The 12,061-nt window shown below is 41.1% G+C and overlaps 2 protein-coding genes across 16 annotated transcripts in view; one reads left to right on the top strand and one right to left on the bottom strand.

Annotated features, from left to right (window-relative positions):
- The window catches only part of LOC133542339 (ovarian cancer G-protein coupled receptor 1-like), a 621,591-nt gene that overhangs the window by 147,090 nt on the left and 462,440 nt on the right, over window positions 1–12,061 (bottom strand). The window lies entirely within an intron of this gene.
- Window positions 1–12,061, top strand: part of LOC133542033 (tubulin epsilon chain-like) — a 35,980-nt gene that overhangs the window by 7,613 nt on the left and 16,306 nt on the right. For 6 of the 8 annotated variants that reach the window (XR_009804034.1, XM_061885830.1, XM_061885829.1 and 3 more), the window contains 6 exons: window positions 85–137; window positions 227–278; window positions 3,137–3,252; window positions 6,349–6,470; window positions 8,144–8,331; window positions 9,926–10,095. Coding sequence is in view for 7 of the 8 variants with exons in the window: in XM_061885830.1 (XP_061741814.1) it covers window positions 85–137; window positions 227–278; window positions 3,137–3,252; window positions 6,349–6,470; window positions 8,144–8,331; window positions 9,926–10,095 (701 nt within the window). In the remaining variant the exon portion in view is untranslated. The remainder of the gene's footprint in view (window positions 1–84; window positions 138–226; window positions 279–3,136; window positions 3,253–6,348; window positions 6,471–8,143; window positions 8,332–9,925; window positions 10,096–12,061) is intronic. The other 2 variants (XM_061885833.1, XM_061885832.1) reach the window with 2 other exon arrangements.

Below are 12,061 nucleotides of genomic sequence, written 5' to 3' on the forward strand. Positions count from 1 at the left end.
ACATTGACCTATTTAAAACCACATGTGATAGAAGAGGATTCACCTTTACAACATGATGTGATTTATATTTACTCTCTTATTCAGAGTGCCTTGTATGATGACGCCGTCGGTACTTTTTTCCGTAACGTGGACTCCAGGTAGTAATGTTTGCTTTCATTCTGCTAGTCTTACTGTATTCATGTGCTTGCCCTATGGCAACTCATGCACTTGTTCCCCCAATTAACAGTGATGGAACACATCTGGCTGCTGGTGGAAGAATACAACTGCTGAAGGCGAGGGTAGGTTCCCAAAACTTCTCTTTTAGGCCTGTTTTCAGAGTGGCAGCAAAGGCCACGGACATATATTATTTTACTGTAAGTACAGTGTAGCCATTTAAGTTTGATGTTTAAATGCCATAGGGCAGGGATGTCATTGAGGGCCACATGGCAGTTATGTCTGCCATCAGAGGGCCACTTGGAACGCTGAGTAATGGAGGAATTTGACTCTGGGTTTCATTATTAAACATATCCATTGTTTGAAGTAGACTGTCCATTTTACAGTAAAATATTGCATTTTGAAATTTTTTACAACATTTTACAGTAAATGGAAACACAGTACCACAGTTTTTGGGGAGGTTTTAACGGAAAAAGCAGAGTTGCCAGAATTGTACTATTAAATTGACATTGGTTTTTACAACATGATGTTGTTCATGGAAAAACTGTACAAGTTATTTTTTTATTCTGGCAACTTAGCTGCCAGTTTTTCTACCTTAAAAACAAGTGTATCGTTTTTCCATTTATAGTAATACACCGTTAAAAACAACAACCGCAGATTTTACAGTCAAAAACATGTCAGCTCAGTCAACAGAATTAACACAGAAAACACTAGTATTTTTTTTTCAATTTACAGTAATATGCTGTGAAGAACAATGTAACATGTATTGTCTTTTGTATTAATTTGATGGGTGGTTTGCTGTAAAGTTAAGTGTTTTTATTTAGACAAAACAAGCAGTACATATATGTTTTCTGTCAAAATAAAAAAAATGAATGACATGTAGTAAGAAAATATGAAGTACTTTATTGACACATACTTTGCAGGTGTTTGGGGCCAGATAAAAGGATCTCTTGAGTTTGACACCTGTGTCATAGATTATAGAGTGTAGGAAGTGCTGTAAGGGCATAGAAAGTGTTTATAAGTGTGTGTGTGGAGGGCTTCTAAAGATTTTAAATGCGTATAATATTCATATAAATCATAAAATAGTGTCCCTACTTCAGGCAAATTCAACTGTGGTACACATACCACTATACAGAGAGTATGGCCAACTGGGTTTCAGAGTTAGTCCTCAACATAGCATTCTGTAAGAAGCTATTGACCAATCATTTAGGCCATAATCTTCTCTGATTGGTCAACGCCTCCCCCCCCCCCCCCCCCCCCCCCCCAATTGACTGCAGTGCGCCATGTTGGGGACCAACTCTGAAAAGCAGTTGGCCATCATAGTCTGGCTCTGAGACTAATCTGCTCCAGCTCTCATCATTGCCTCTCGCAGGCCAGAGACAAGTACTCCATGCCTGGACATCTTTCTAGTCAGATTACAAGTCCTAGCTATGTTCCTCTTTGTAACCTCTGACTGTCTCATCCTAGTGTCATTGGAGCCGAGGTATGCAACTATGTTCGAGTAGCTAGTGGTGTGATTAGCCTGTTGTACATGTTTGCTAGGCCTGCTGCAAGTTAGCTCCATAAGATTAGCTTCAGTATCAGATGTTTAGGCCCCGGAAATACACTTAGTTGTGGCTGGTTTACTAAACTGTATGTCCCGGGTGATGGAGTCCACTATGACTAAGGTGTGGTGTCTGGTAGACTGGGGTGTGGGACTATCTAAAGGGCTAAATCTGTAATACGTCTTAACCGGTTCATCGTCACTTCTAGGCCGCTTGGGGCTACTACGATCTGGTCTAGTCAGCTGGCTGCAGCTAACGCTAGCAAATGTGCTCGCGGCTTCTAAAGTTACAAAGTTACCTTTAAGGTCTTCTCCAAGGTTTCTCATAGTCATTCACATTGACATTCCACTGGGTTGTGAGTTTTTCCTTGCCCTTAGGTGGGATCTGAACCAAGGATGTCGTTGTGGCTTGTGCAGCCCTTTGAGACATTTGTGATTTAGGGCTATATAAATAAACATTGATTGATTGATTGACTCTGCTCTAAGTGGCAGACACAGACCTCCTCCCACCTCCAAAGACATGCACCTGGGGATAGGCCCCTCCCACCTCCAAAGACATGCACCCGGGAGTAGGCCCCTCCCACCTCCAAAGACATGCACCTGGGGATAGGCCCCTCCCACCTCCAAAGACATGCACCTGGGGATAGGCCCCTCCCACCTCCAAAGACATGCACCTGGGGATAGGCCCCTCCCACCTCCAAAGACATGCACCCGGGAGTAGGCCCCTCCCACCTCCAAAGACATGCACCTGGGGATAGGTTGATTGGCGACACTAAATGGTCCCTAGTGTGTGAATGTAGTCTGGACACTTGTCCGGGGTATATACCGCCTTCTGCCTGAGTGCACCTGGGATAGGCTCCAGCGACCGTGGGAGGGACAAGCTGTAGAAAATGGATAAATGGATGCAGTTCTTGCTGTCTTCGGTGCGCAGTGGCTTTGGACCGGGACTACGTTAGCTTAGCAGCTAGCTAGCTGAAAGTGAAGTGGTGAGAGAGAGCGAGTGGATAAGACTACTAAATGTGTTAGATAAGGAATAAAGACATCTGTAAATTAATTATAGGCACAGATATAAAGATAGCTCTTAGCTTTGAACAGGGTGCCCAGAAACTGGGTATCGTAGGACGGCATCACTAGTTCTTGTGGAGAATCGGTTTCTGGGGTTTCGCTTCCTGGTAATCATTTGCCAGTTTTGTTAACGATTCCCTCGTTGATTCCTGCGGGCATAAACACTGGAGTACTTGGAAAGTGGACATTCCATGAAAGGGAGCAGCTCTGTGTAGAACAGGCAACTGTTGACCAGATTGAGCACCTAGCTGCAGGTTTGTGTATGGTTCCAACATGAAGACTGGAGTCTAGTCCTGAGCCATTATTTGAGAAACAGTGTGTTAGCCACCTCCTGAAGCACGCATGAAAGAGCAATCCCCAACATTGTGTGTGCAGGCAGTGCTGGTGGACATGGAGGAAGGTGTGGTCAGTGAGATCCTTCAGGGCCCTTTGAGAGATGTGTTCCACAGCACTCAGCTGCTCACAGATGTGTCAGGTGCAGGCAACAACTGGTGAGACATCACAAGCAAACACCAAATGGAGCAGATTTCTACATACAGTACATGTGTTGCTTCTTGTGGGCTCTTCCACATTCCTCACACATTGCAAAACATCCAGGTTAGGCTGATAGGAGACTGCAGCTGGGATAGGCTCTACAGTAGCGAGGCCTGGGCCCACAGTCAATAAACCAGCAGCTGGGATAGGCTCTACAGTAGCGAGGCCTGGGCCCACAGTCAATAAACCAGCAGCTGGGATAGGCTCTACAGTAGCGAGGCCTGGGCCCACAGTCAATAAACCAGCAGCTGGGATAGGCTCTACAGTAGCGAGGCCTGGGCCCACAGTCAATAAACCAGCAGCTGGGATAGGCTCTACAGTAGCGAGGCCTGGGCCCACAGTCAATAAACCAGCAGCTGGGATAGGCTCTACAGTAGCGAGGCCTGGGCCCACAGTCAATAAACCAGCAGCTGGGATAGGCTCTACAGTAGCGAGGCCTGGGCCCACAGTCAATAAACCAGCAGCTGGGATAGGCTCTACAGTAGCGAGGCCTGGGCCCACAGTCAATAAACCAGCAGCTGGGATAGGCTCTACAGTAGCGAGGCCTGGGCCCACAGTCAATAAACCAGCAGCTGGGATAGGCTCTACAGTAGCGAGGCCTGGGCCCACAGTCAATAAACCAGCAGCTGGGATAGGCTCTACAGTAGCGAGGCCTGGGCCCACAGTCAATAAACCAGCAGCTGGGATAGGCTCTACAGTAGCGAGGCCTGGGCCCACAGTCAATAAACCAGCAGCTGGGATAGGCTCTACAGTAGCGAGGCCTGGGCCCACAGTCAATAAACCAGCAGCTGGGATAGGCTCTACAGTAGCGAGGCCTGGGCCCACAGTCAATAAACCAGCAGCTGGGATAGGCTCTACAGTAGCGAGGCCTGGGCCCACAGTCAATAAACCAGCAGCTGGGATAGGCTCTACAGCAGCGAGGCCTGGGCCCACAGTCAATAAACCAGCAGCTGGGATAGGCTCTACAGTAGCGAGGCCTGGGCCCACAGTCAATAAACCAGCAGCTGGGATAGGCTCTACAGTAGCGAGGGCTGGGCCCACAGTCAATAAACCAGCAGCTGGGATAGGCTCTACAGTAGCGAGGCCTGGGCCCACAGTCAATAAACCAGCAGCTGGGATAGGCTCTACAGTAGCGAGGCCTGGGCCCACAGTCAATAAACCAGCAGCTGGGATAGGCTCTACAGTAGCGAGGCCTGGGCCCACAGTCAATAAACCAATCAGAAAATAAATGAAAATGAACTCAATAAATTTGTCCACGTCAATCATTTTTGAAATTGTTTAAAATGTTGTCCTGTCCAGCTACTCGGACAAATCATACAGTAGATGTAGATGATCTATATATTTAGTGTGGGATACTTCTCTTGTTGTCTTATTTGTACAGAGGTGGGTAGTAACACACTACATTTACTTTGTTACATCTACTTGACTAACTTTTGGGATAAATTGTACTTCTAAGAGTAGTTTTATTTACTTAAGTATATTTATAGAGAAGAAAGGCTACTTTTACTCCGCTCAATTTATCTACATTCAGCTCGCTACTCGCTACTGATTTTTATCGATCTGTTAATGCACGCTTTGATTGTTTTGGTTTGTCAGACAGACCTTCAAAGTAGGATCCATCACATGCCTGCGTTTCACCAATCAAATGCAGTCACTGGTGACGTTTGACTCCCTTTCACCAATCAACCAGAGCCAGGCGGTCACATGATTAACTGAACACTTTTTTTTATAAACCTTTATTTATAAATTTCAACATTAACAAACAGTTGAAAATAATAATCAAAGTAAGTACAAAAACAGTACAAAACAGTTTAAAAACTGTTGGAAATTCAAAGTAACTAAAATAGAATGCAAAAAACATATATATATACATATATATATATAAATAAATATCTATATATAAAATAAACAAAGTGCAAAGCCATAGGCTCACTCAATCTCAGGAAATAACTTAAATTTGGAACACAGCATCATCGTTTTCACAGCTTTTTGGTTGTTAGTGTTTTAATGTAGAGTTTAAAATCTTTTTTAAAGGCACAAAAAATAGGTCTGGTATTGAGAAACTTACATTTATGAATATAAAACTTTGCCAATAGTATCATGAGCTTGCAAAGGTAAAATTCATTTTCAATTTTTTTTTAATACAGTGTAAAATCAAATATATATTATTTAATATACATTATTGTTTTAGTTGCATAAGAGATATTCCTGGCTCTGAATTTGTTCATTGCTGTTTTTATGTTTTTGTGCATTACTTGTTGCCGTCATCATTAAAGGAACAGGTTACTCATCACTTACTCAGTACTTGAGTAGTTTTTTCACAACACACTTTGTACTTTTACTCATGTAAATATTTGGGTGACTACTCCTTACTTTTATTTGAGTAATACACCTCTAAAGTAACAGTACTCTTACTTGAGTACAATTTCTGGCTACTCTACCCACCTCTGTATTTGAATTAGACTTTATGAAATGGATTTATATTATTATTTGGAACAGGAGGGGATAGAAAGAGGACAAAAAGGAAGACGGGGAGGGGATGATAAGACAAAGAGACAACAACAATAATAGAACAACATCAGCAAACAGGACATGTACAAATATGATGGTAACAGTGATAGCAAAGAAGCAGTTAATAAATATTAGTAACACAGAAATGACAATGAACATTATTAAACTACAAATAGATTAATACAAACACCAATAGAAGTATCACTAATGATATTGAATAAAAACAACAATTACCTCTATTATCAACAACACAATTGTTCAAATGCAATAATACATACAGTGGTGGTCAAAAGTGTAGGTACACTTGTGAAGAACATCATGTCATGGCTGTCTTGACTTTCCAATCATTTCTACAACTCTTATTTTTTTGTGATGTAGTGATTGGAGCACATACTTGTTGCTCACAAAAAACATTCATGAAGTTTGCTGCTTTTATGAATTTATTATGGCTGTACTGAAAATGTGAGCAAATGTGCTGGGTGAAAAGTATGCAGAGACAATGCATTACTATCTACAACGTATCTACTCTTCTTTCCCATCAGGGCCGTTGGACACATGACGTATGGGTCAACCTACAGAGAAAAGATAGTGGACAAGCTGAGAAAAGCAGCAGAACAATGTGACTGTCTGCAGTCCTTTTTCCTTCTGAACTCTATGGGAGGAGGTAAGACACTGCAACTTCCTGCTTGCCATCGACCACGTCCTGTCACGTGACTCAGTGAAGTTGTCACCTTGTGTAAATGCTAAATACAAAGAGAATACAACAAATCCTTTTCAACGTATATTCAATTGAACAGACTGCAAAGACAAGATGTTTAACGCTCGAACTGGAATTTGATGGCTGCAACATGTTTCAAAAAAGCTGGCACAAGTGGCAAAAAAGAGTGAGAAAGTAGAGGAATGCTCATCAAGGACTTATTTGGAACATGCCACAGGTGAACGGGCTAATTGGGAACATGTGGGGGCTCAGACATTCAAAAACAAGGACGGAGCGAGGGTCACCGCTTTTACTAGTTTTAACTCCATGTATTGTCCCAAAAGTTATGGAAATAATTTATGAAGGTTGAAAAATGATTTAGTGTTGCTGTAATCTGTGAAAGACAACGTTGGACTTATTTATGCATGTCTAATTAGCGTATTTGATTGACATAACGAGTGCCGTGCTGCTGTAATGAGAAAAAGTTTGTTTGCAGTTGATTTCCTGCTAAATATGTTTTGACTTAGTATTTAGCTGTAGATGTTGTTCAGCTATGTTTGCTAGCGATATCAAGATTCAGTTTATGATGAGGATCATTCATCTACTGTTTTAATCCTATTCGTATGTTCACCATGATATCACCAAGACACTATAATGAGGTCAAATAAAGTACTTGCCTTTCCTGCACAACATCAACTAAGCTGTTAGTTTCTGTTATGAATATTGTCACCAAATTACAGTGGATTGGACCAGCAATTACAATATTTATTACTAGGACTTAACATGACCTTACTTGTTATATTTAGGCATAGCAACCAAAAAAGAAGACAAACTAATGTGATGTATTGTCTTTGTTCTGCTCTCTAACACTACTGATATAGTAGAGAATAAACTCATCACAGAAAGGTTGTCAAACAAATCAAATGTTCAAACAAACATTTTCCAAAGTCATCACTGCAGACACAAGCATGGTCTGCTTGTATTCCTCAAGATGATGTAAGCGATATTTTAAGAGCCATTTCCTTCGATGCACTTTCATTTTCTCCTGATTTTTTTACGTTTATGAACTACTTCTTTCAGGACTCTGTTCCTTCCTAGTTCTTTCCTATCGCTCTTTTAAACGACTGGAACAGCCAAGAACAGAAGCACTGCTGTAATGTAACTAAATGGATCATCTAAATAATTTAGTAGGTGATTCACTACACTAACTTCACAACTGTTGAAAAAAGTTACAGTAACTTGTAGTTACAACCTCTCTTTCTTTCTTATTATTTACTCCCACTGGTGCGGGTCTGTGCAAGTGTGTGTGCAAGTGTGTGTGTGTGTTTGTGTTAAGTTTACACGACTGTTTTCACACGTCATCGGTGATCACAATGATTTCAGTTAGCATATTCATTTAATAGCAAATTGAATGATTGATACGTATATATTGAAGCTATGCTCTTATACAGGTATAATATTATTGATGAGTAATTCTAGCACAGGCCTGTATTGGATCAGTATAGGGTGCAGGGTGATTTCCCCCCCCCGCCCTCGACCCACCCAGGAGAGATCCACCTAGGAATGGGAGCATATGAATCCCCTCCCAACTGTATAATTCACAAAGACGTCAAGCAAGCATATATTCTTTGTGACCCCAGGTACAGGTTCCGGGCTAGGGACTAAAGTGCTCTCCCTTCTCAAGGACGAATTCCCTGAAGTGTGTCGAATTGTCACCCCCGTCTACCCGTCCTTAGAGGACGATGTCATCATATCTCCCTACAACAGCATCCTGGCTATGAGAGAGCTCACAGAGAATGCGGACTATGTCCTGCCTGTTGGAAATCAGGTTTGTTTTTACAAACCACGTTTCCATATGAGTTGGGAAATTGTGTTAGATGTAAATATAAACAGAATACAATGACTTGCAAATCCTTTTCAAGCCATATTCAGTTGAATATGCTACAAAGACAACATATTTGATGTTCAAACTGATAAACATTTTTTTGTGCAAATAATCATTAACTTTAGAATTTGATGCCAGCAACATGTGACAAAGAAGTTGGGAACGGTGGCAATAAATACTGATAAAGTTGAGAAATGCTCATCAAACACTTATTTGGAACATCCCACAGGTGTGCAGGCTAATTAGGAACAGGTGGGTGCCATGATTGGGTATAAAATCAGCTTCCATGAAATGATAAGTAATTCACAAACAAGGATGGGGCGAGGGTCACCACTTTGTAAGCAAATTGTCGAGCTATTGCAAGGAATTTAGGGATTTTACCGTCTACAGTCCGTAAAATCATCAAAAGGTTCAGAGAATCTGGAGAAATCACTGCACGGAAGCGATAATATTACGGACCTTTGAGCCCTCAGGCGGTACTGCATAAAAACCCACATCAGTGTGTAAAGGATATCACCACATGGGCTCAGGAACACCTCATAAAACCACTGTCAGTAACTACAGTTGGTCGCTACATCTGTAAGTGCAAGTTAAAACTCTGCTATGCAAAGCAAAACCCATTTATCAACAACACCCAGGAACGCCGCTGGCTTCGCTGGGCCCGAGCTCATCTAAGATGGACTGATGCAAAGTGGTAAAGTGTTCTGTAGTCTGACGAGTCCACATTTCAAATTACATTTGGAAACTGTGGACGTGTTGTCCTCCGGAACAAAGAGGAAAATAACCATCTGGATTGTTACAGTCGCAAAGTTCAATAGCCAGCAGCATGTGTGATGGTATGGGGGTGCATTAGTGCCCAAGGCATGGGTAACTTACCCATCTGTGAAGGCACCATTAATGCTGAAAGGTACATACAGCTTTTGGAGCAACATATGTTGTTATCATGGGCGCCCCTGCTTATTTCAGCAAGACAATGCCAAGCCACGTGTTACAACAGCGTGGTTTCGTAGTGAAAGAGTGCGGGTACTTTCCTGGCCCACCTGCAGTCCAGACTTGTCTCCCATAGAAAATGTGCGGTGCATTATGAAGCGTAAAATACGACAGCGGAGACCCCGGACTGTTGAAGGACTGAAGCTCTACATAAAACAAGAATGGGAAAGACTTCCACTTTCAAAGCTTCAACAATTAGTTTTCTCAACTCCCAAACGTTTGAGTGTTGTTAAAAGAAAAGGTGATGTAACACAGTGGTGAACATGCCCTTTCCCAACTACTTTGGCACGTGTTGCAGCCATGAAATTCCAAGTTAATTATTATTTGCAAAAAAAAAAAAAAGTTTATGAGTTTGGACATGAAATATGTTGTCTTTGTAGCATATTCAACTGAATATGGATTGAAAATGATATGATTTGCAAATCATTGTATTCTGTTTATATTTACATCTAACACAATTTCCCAACTTATATGGAAACAGGGTTTGTAGATAGACATTACTTTATCTTGTCTGTTTTTTTTAACCTGGTTCTCCTTCCTTCTTCAGGCACTGATTGAGATGTTGAACAAGATCTCACATACGTGCCATGGCCAAAAGTCCAGGTCCATCCCAAAGGGCGACGTCCTAGTCCCGAGAAAGGGTGGGCTGACAGGGTCCGAGAGGCCTTTTGATGCCATGAATGACATTGTGGCGAAAATGTTGCTCGACCTTACCAGGTACGATATTGTTTGCTGCTCCGTGTATGTAAACAAACACAAATATGCACAAGATGCATGTAAACAAACACAAATATGCACAAGATGCATGTAAACAAACACAAATATGCACCAGGTGTATGTAAACAAACACAAATATGCACAAGATGCATGTAAACAAACACATATGCACAAAGTGTATGTAAACAAACAATTACGCACGAGGTGTATGTAAACAAACACAAATATGCACAAGATGCATGTAAACAAACACAAATATGCACCAGGTGTATGAAAACAAACACAAATATGCACAAGATGCATGTAAACAAACACATATGCACAAAGTGTATGTAAACAAACAAATACTCACGAGGTGTATGTAAACACACACAAATATGCACAAGATGTATGCAAACAAACATAAATATGCACAAGATGCATGTAAACAAACACAAATATGCACCGGGTGTATGTAAACAAACACAAATATGCACCAGGTGTATGTAAAAAAACACAAATATGCACAAGATGCATGTAAACAAACACATATGCACAAAATGTATGTAAACAAACAAATACGCACGAGGTGTATGTAAACAAACACAAATATGCACAAGATGTATGCAAACAAACACAAATATGCACAAGATGAATGCAAACAAACAAATATGCACAGGGTGTATGTAAACACAAATATGCACACAATGTATGTAAACAAACACAAATATGCACAAGATGTACGTAAACAAACACCAATATGGGGTGAGACCCAAAAGGTGAAATACTCAATGAATGCTCGTGTCTGAGGACAACGTACAGAAGGACTTTGACCCAAAACTACTTTTAATCCCGGAAACAGTTCTCTCTAGTTTATGGCAACAGCAGTTACAAAGTCCATCCATCCATCCATTTTCTATCGCTTATTCCCTTTTGGGGTCGCGGGGGGCGCTGGCGCCTATCTCAGCTACAGTCGGGCGGAAGGCGGGGTAAACCCTGGACAAGTCGCCACCTCATCGCAGGGCTAACACAGATAGACAGACAACATTCACACTCACATTCACACACTAGGGCCAACAAAGTCTAGTCCAATAATAAAATAGATTTATGACAAATACGTTATCAATGTAGTATTGTAGCTCTATGTCAACATTTTGACCGAGAACAGCATGCATTGTGCTCAAAATAATTGGCTCGACCAGAACATGTAATAAGACAATTTACACAATATTTCAGCCAATCCACATTGGCAGATCCTTGCATTGATGTTTTAACCTTTCTATCTATCTACCTACCTACCTACCTACCTACCTACCTACCTACCAATCTATCTATCTATCTACCTATCTATTTATTGCGCAGCAGGCGAGGCGAGAACAACTGTAAACCTGATATTTATATACTATGGCTATTTTTAAAACCCTTCTTAAAACACATTTTTATTCACTGGCTTTTAACCCAGCATGAGACTTTAAACTGTTTTTAAATTTTAACTTTTTTAAATGTTTTTAACTGCTTTTTTATCTAACAAATTGTTCTTAGGGTAATTTGCATTTGCTATTTCAATGTGTTTTTTACTTCTGTTTTAAATGTTGTTTTTTTTTGTCTGTCCTTTGCCTTTATTTCTTTGTGGTGTTCAGCCCTTTGTTCTTCAACTGTGATTGTTTTTAGAGGGCTTTATAAATAAAGTTGGTATGGTAGATTTCCATAGGGTACACTTTTCTTTGTCCATAGTCATGGTGTTCCTGGGATGAAAGGCCTCACCTTTTCTCCTCCAAACATATTGCTGGTTATTGTGGCCAAACAGCTCACTTTTTGTTTCATCTGACCACAGAACTTTCCTCCAGAAGGTCTTATCTTTGTCCATGTGGTGTCAGATGAAACAAAAATGGAGTAGTAGATAATGTAGAGGTGTGTTTGTGTAGTAGATAATGTAGAGGTGTGTTTGTGTAGTAGATAATGTAGAGGTGTGTTTGTGTAGTAGATA

This window comes from Nerophis ophidion, linkage group LG24 (genome assembly GCF_033978795.1).
Source record: "Nerophis ophidion isolate RoL-2023_Sa linkage group LG24, RoL_Noph_v1.0, whole genome shotgun sequence".
Classification (NCBI taxonomy): Eukaryota; Metazoa; Chordata; class Actinopteri; order Syngnathiformes; family Syngnathidae; genus Nerophis; species Nerophis ophidion.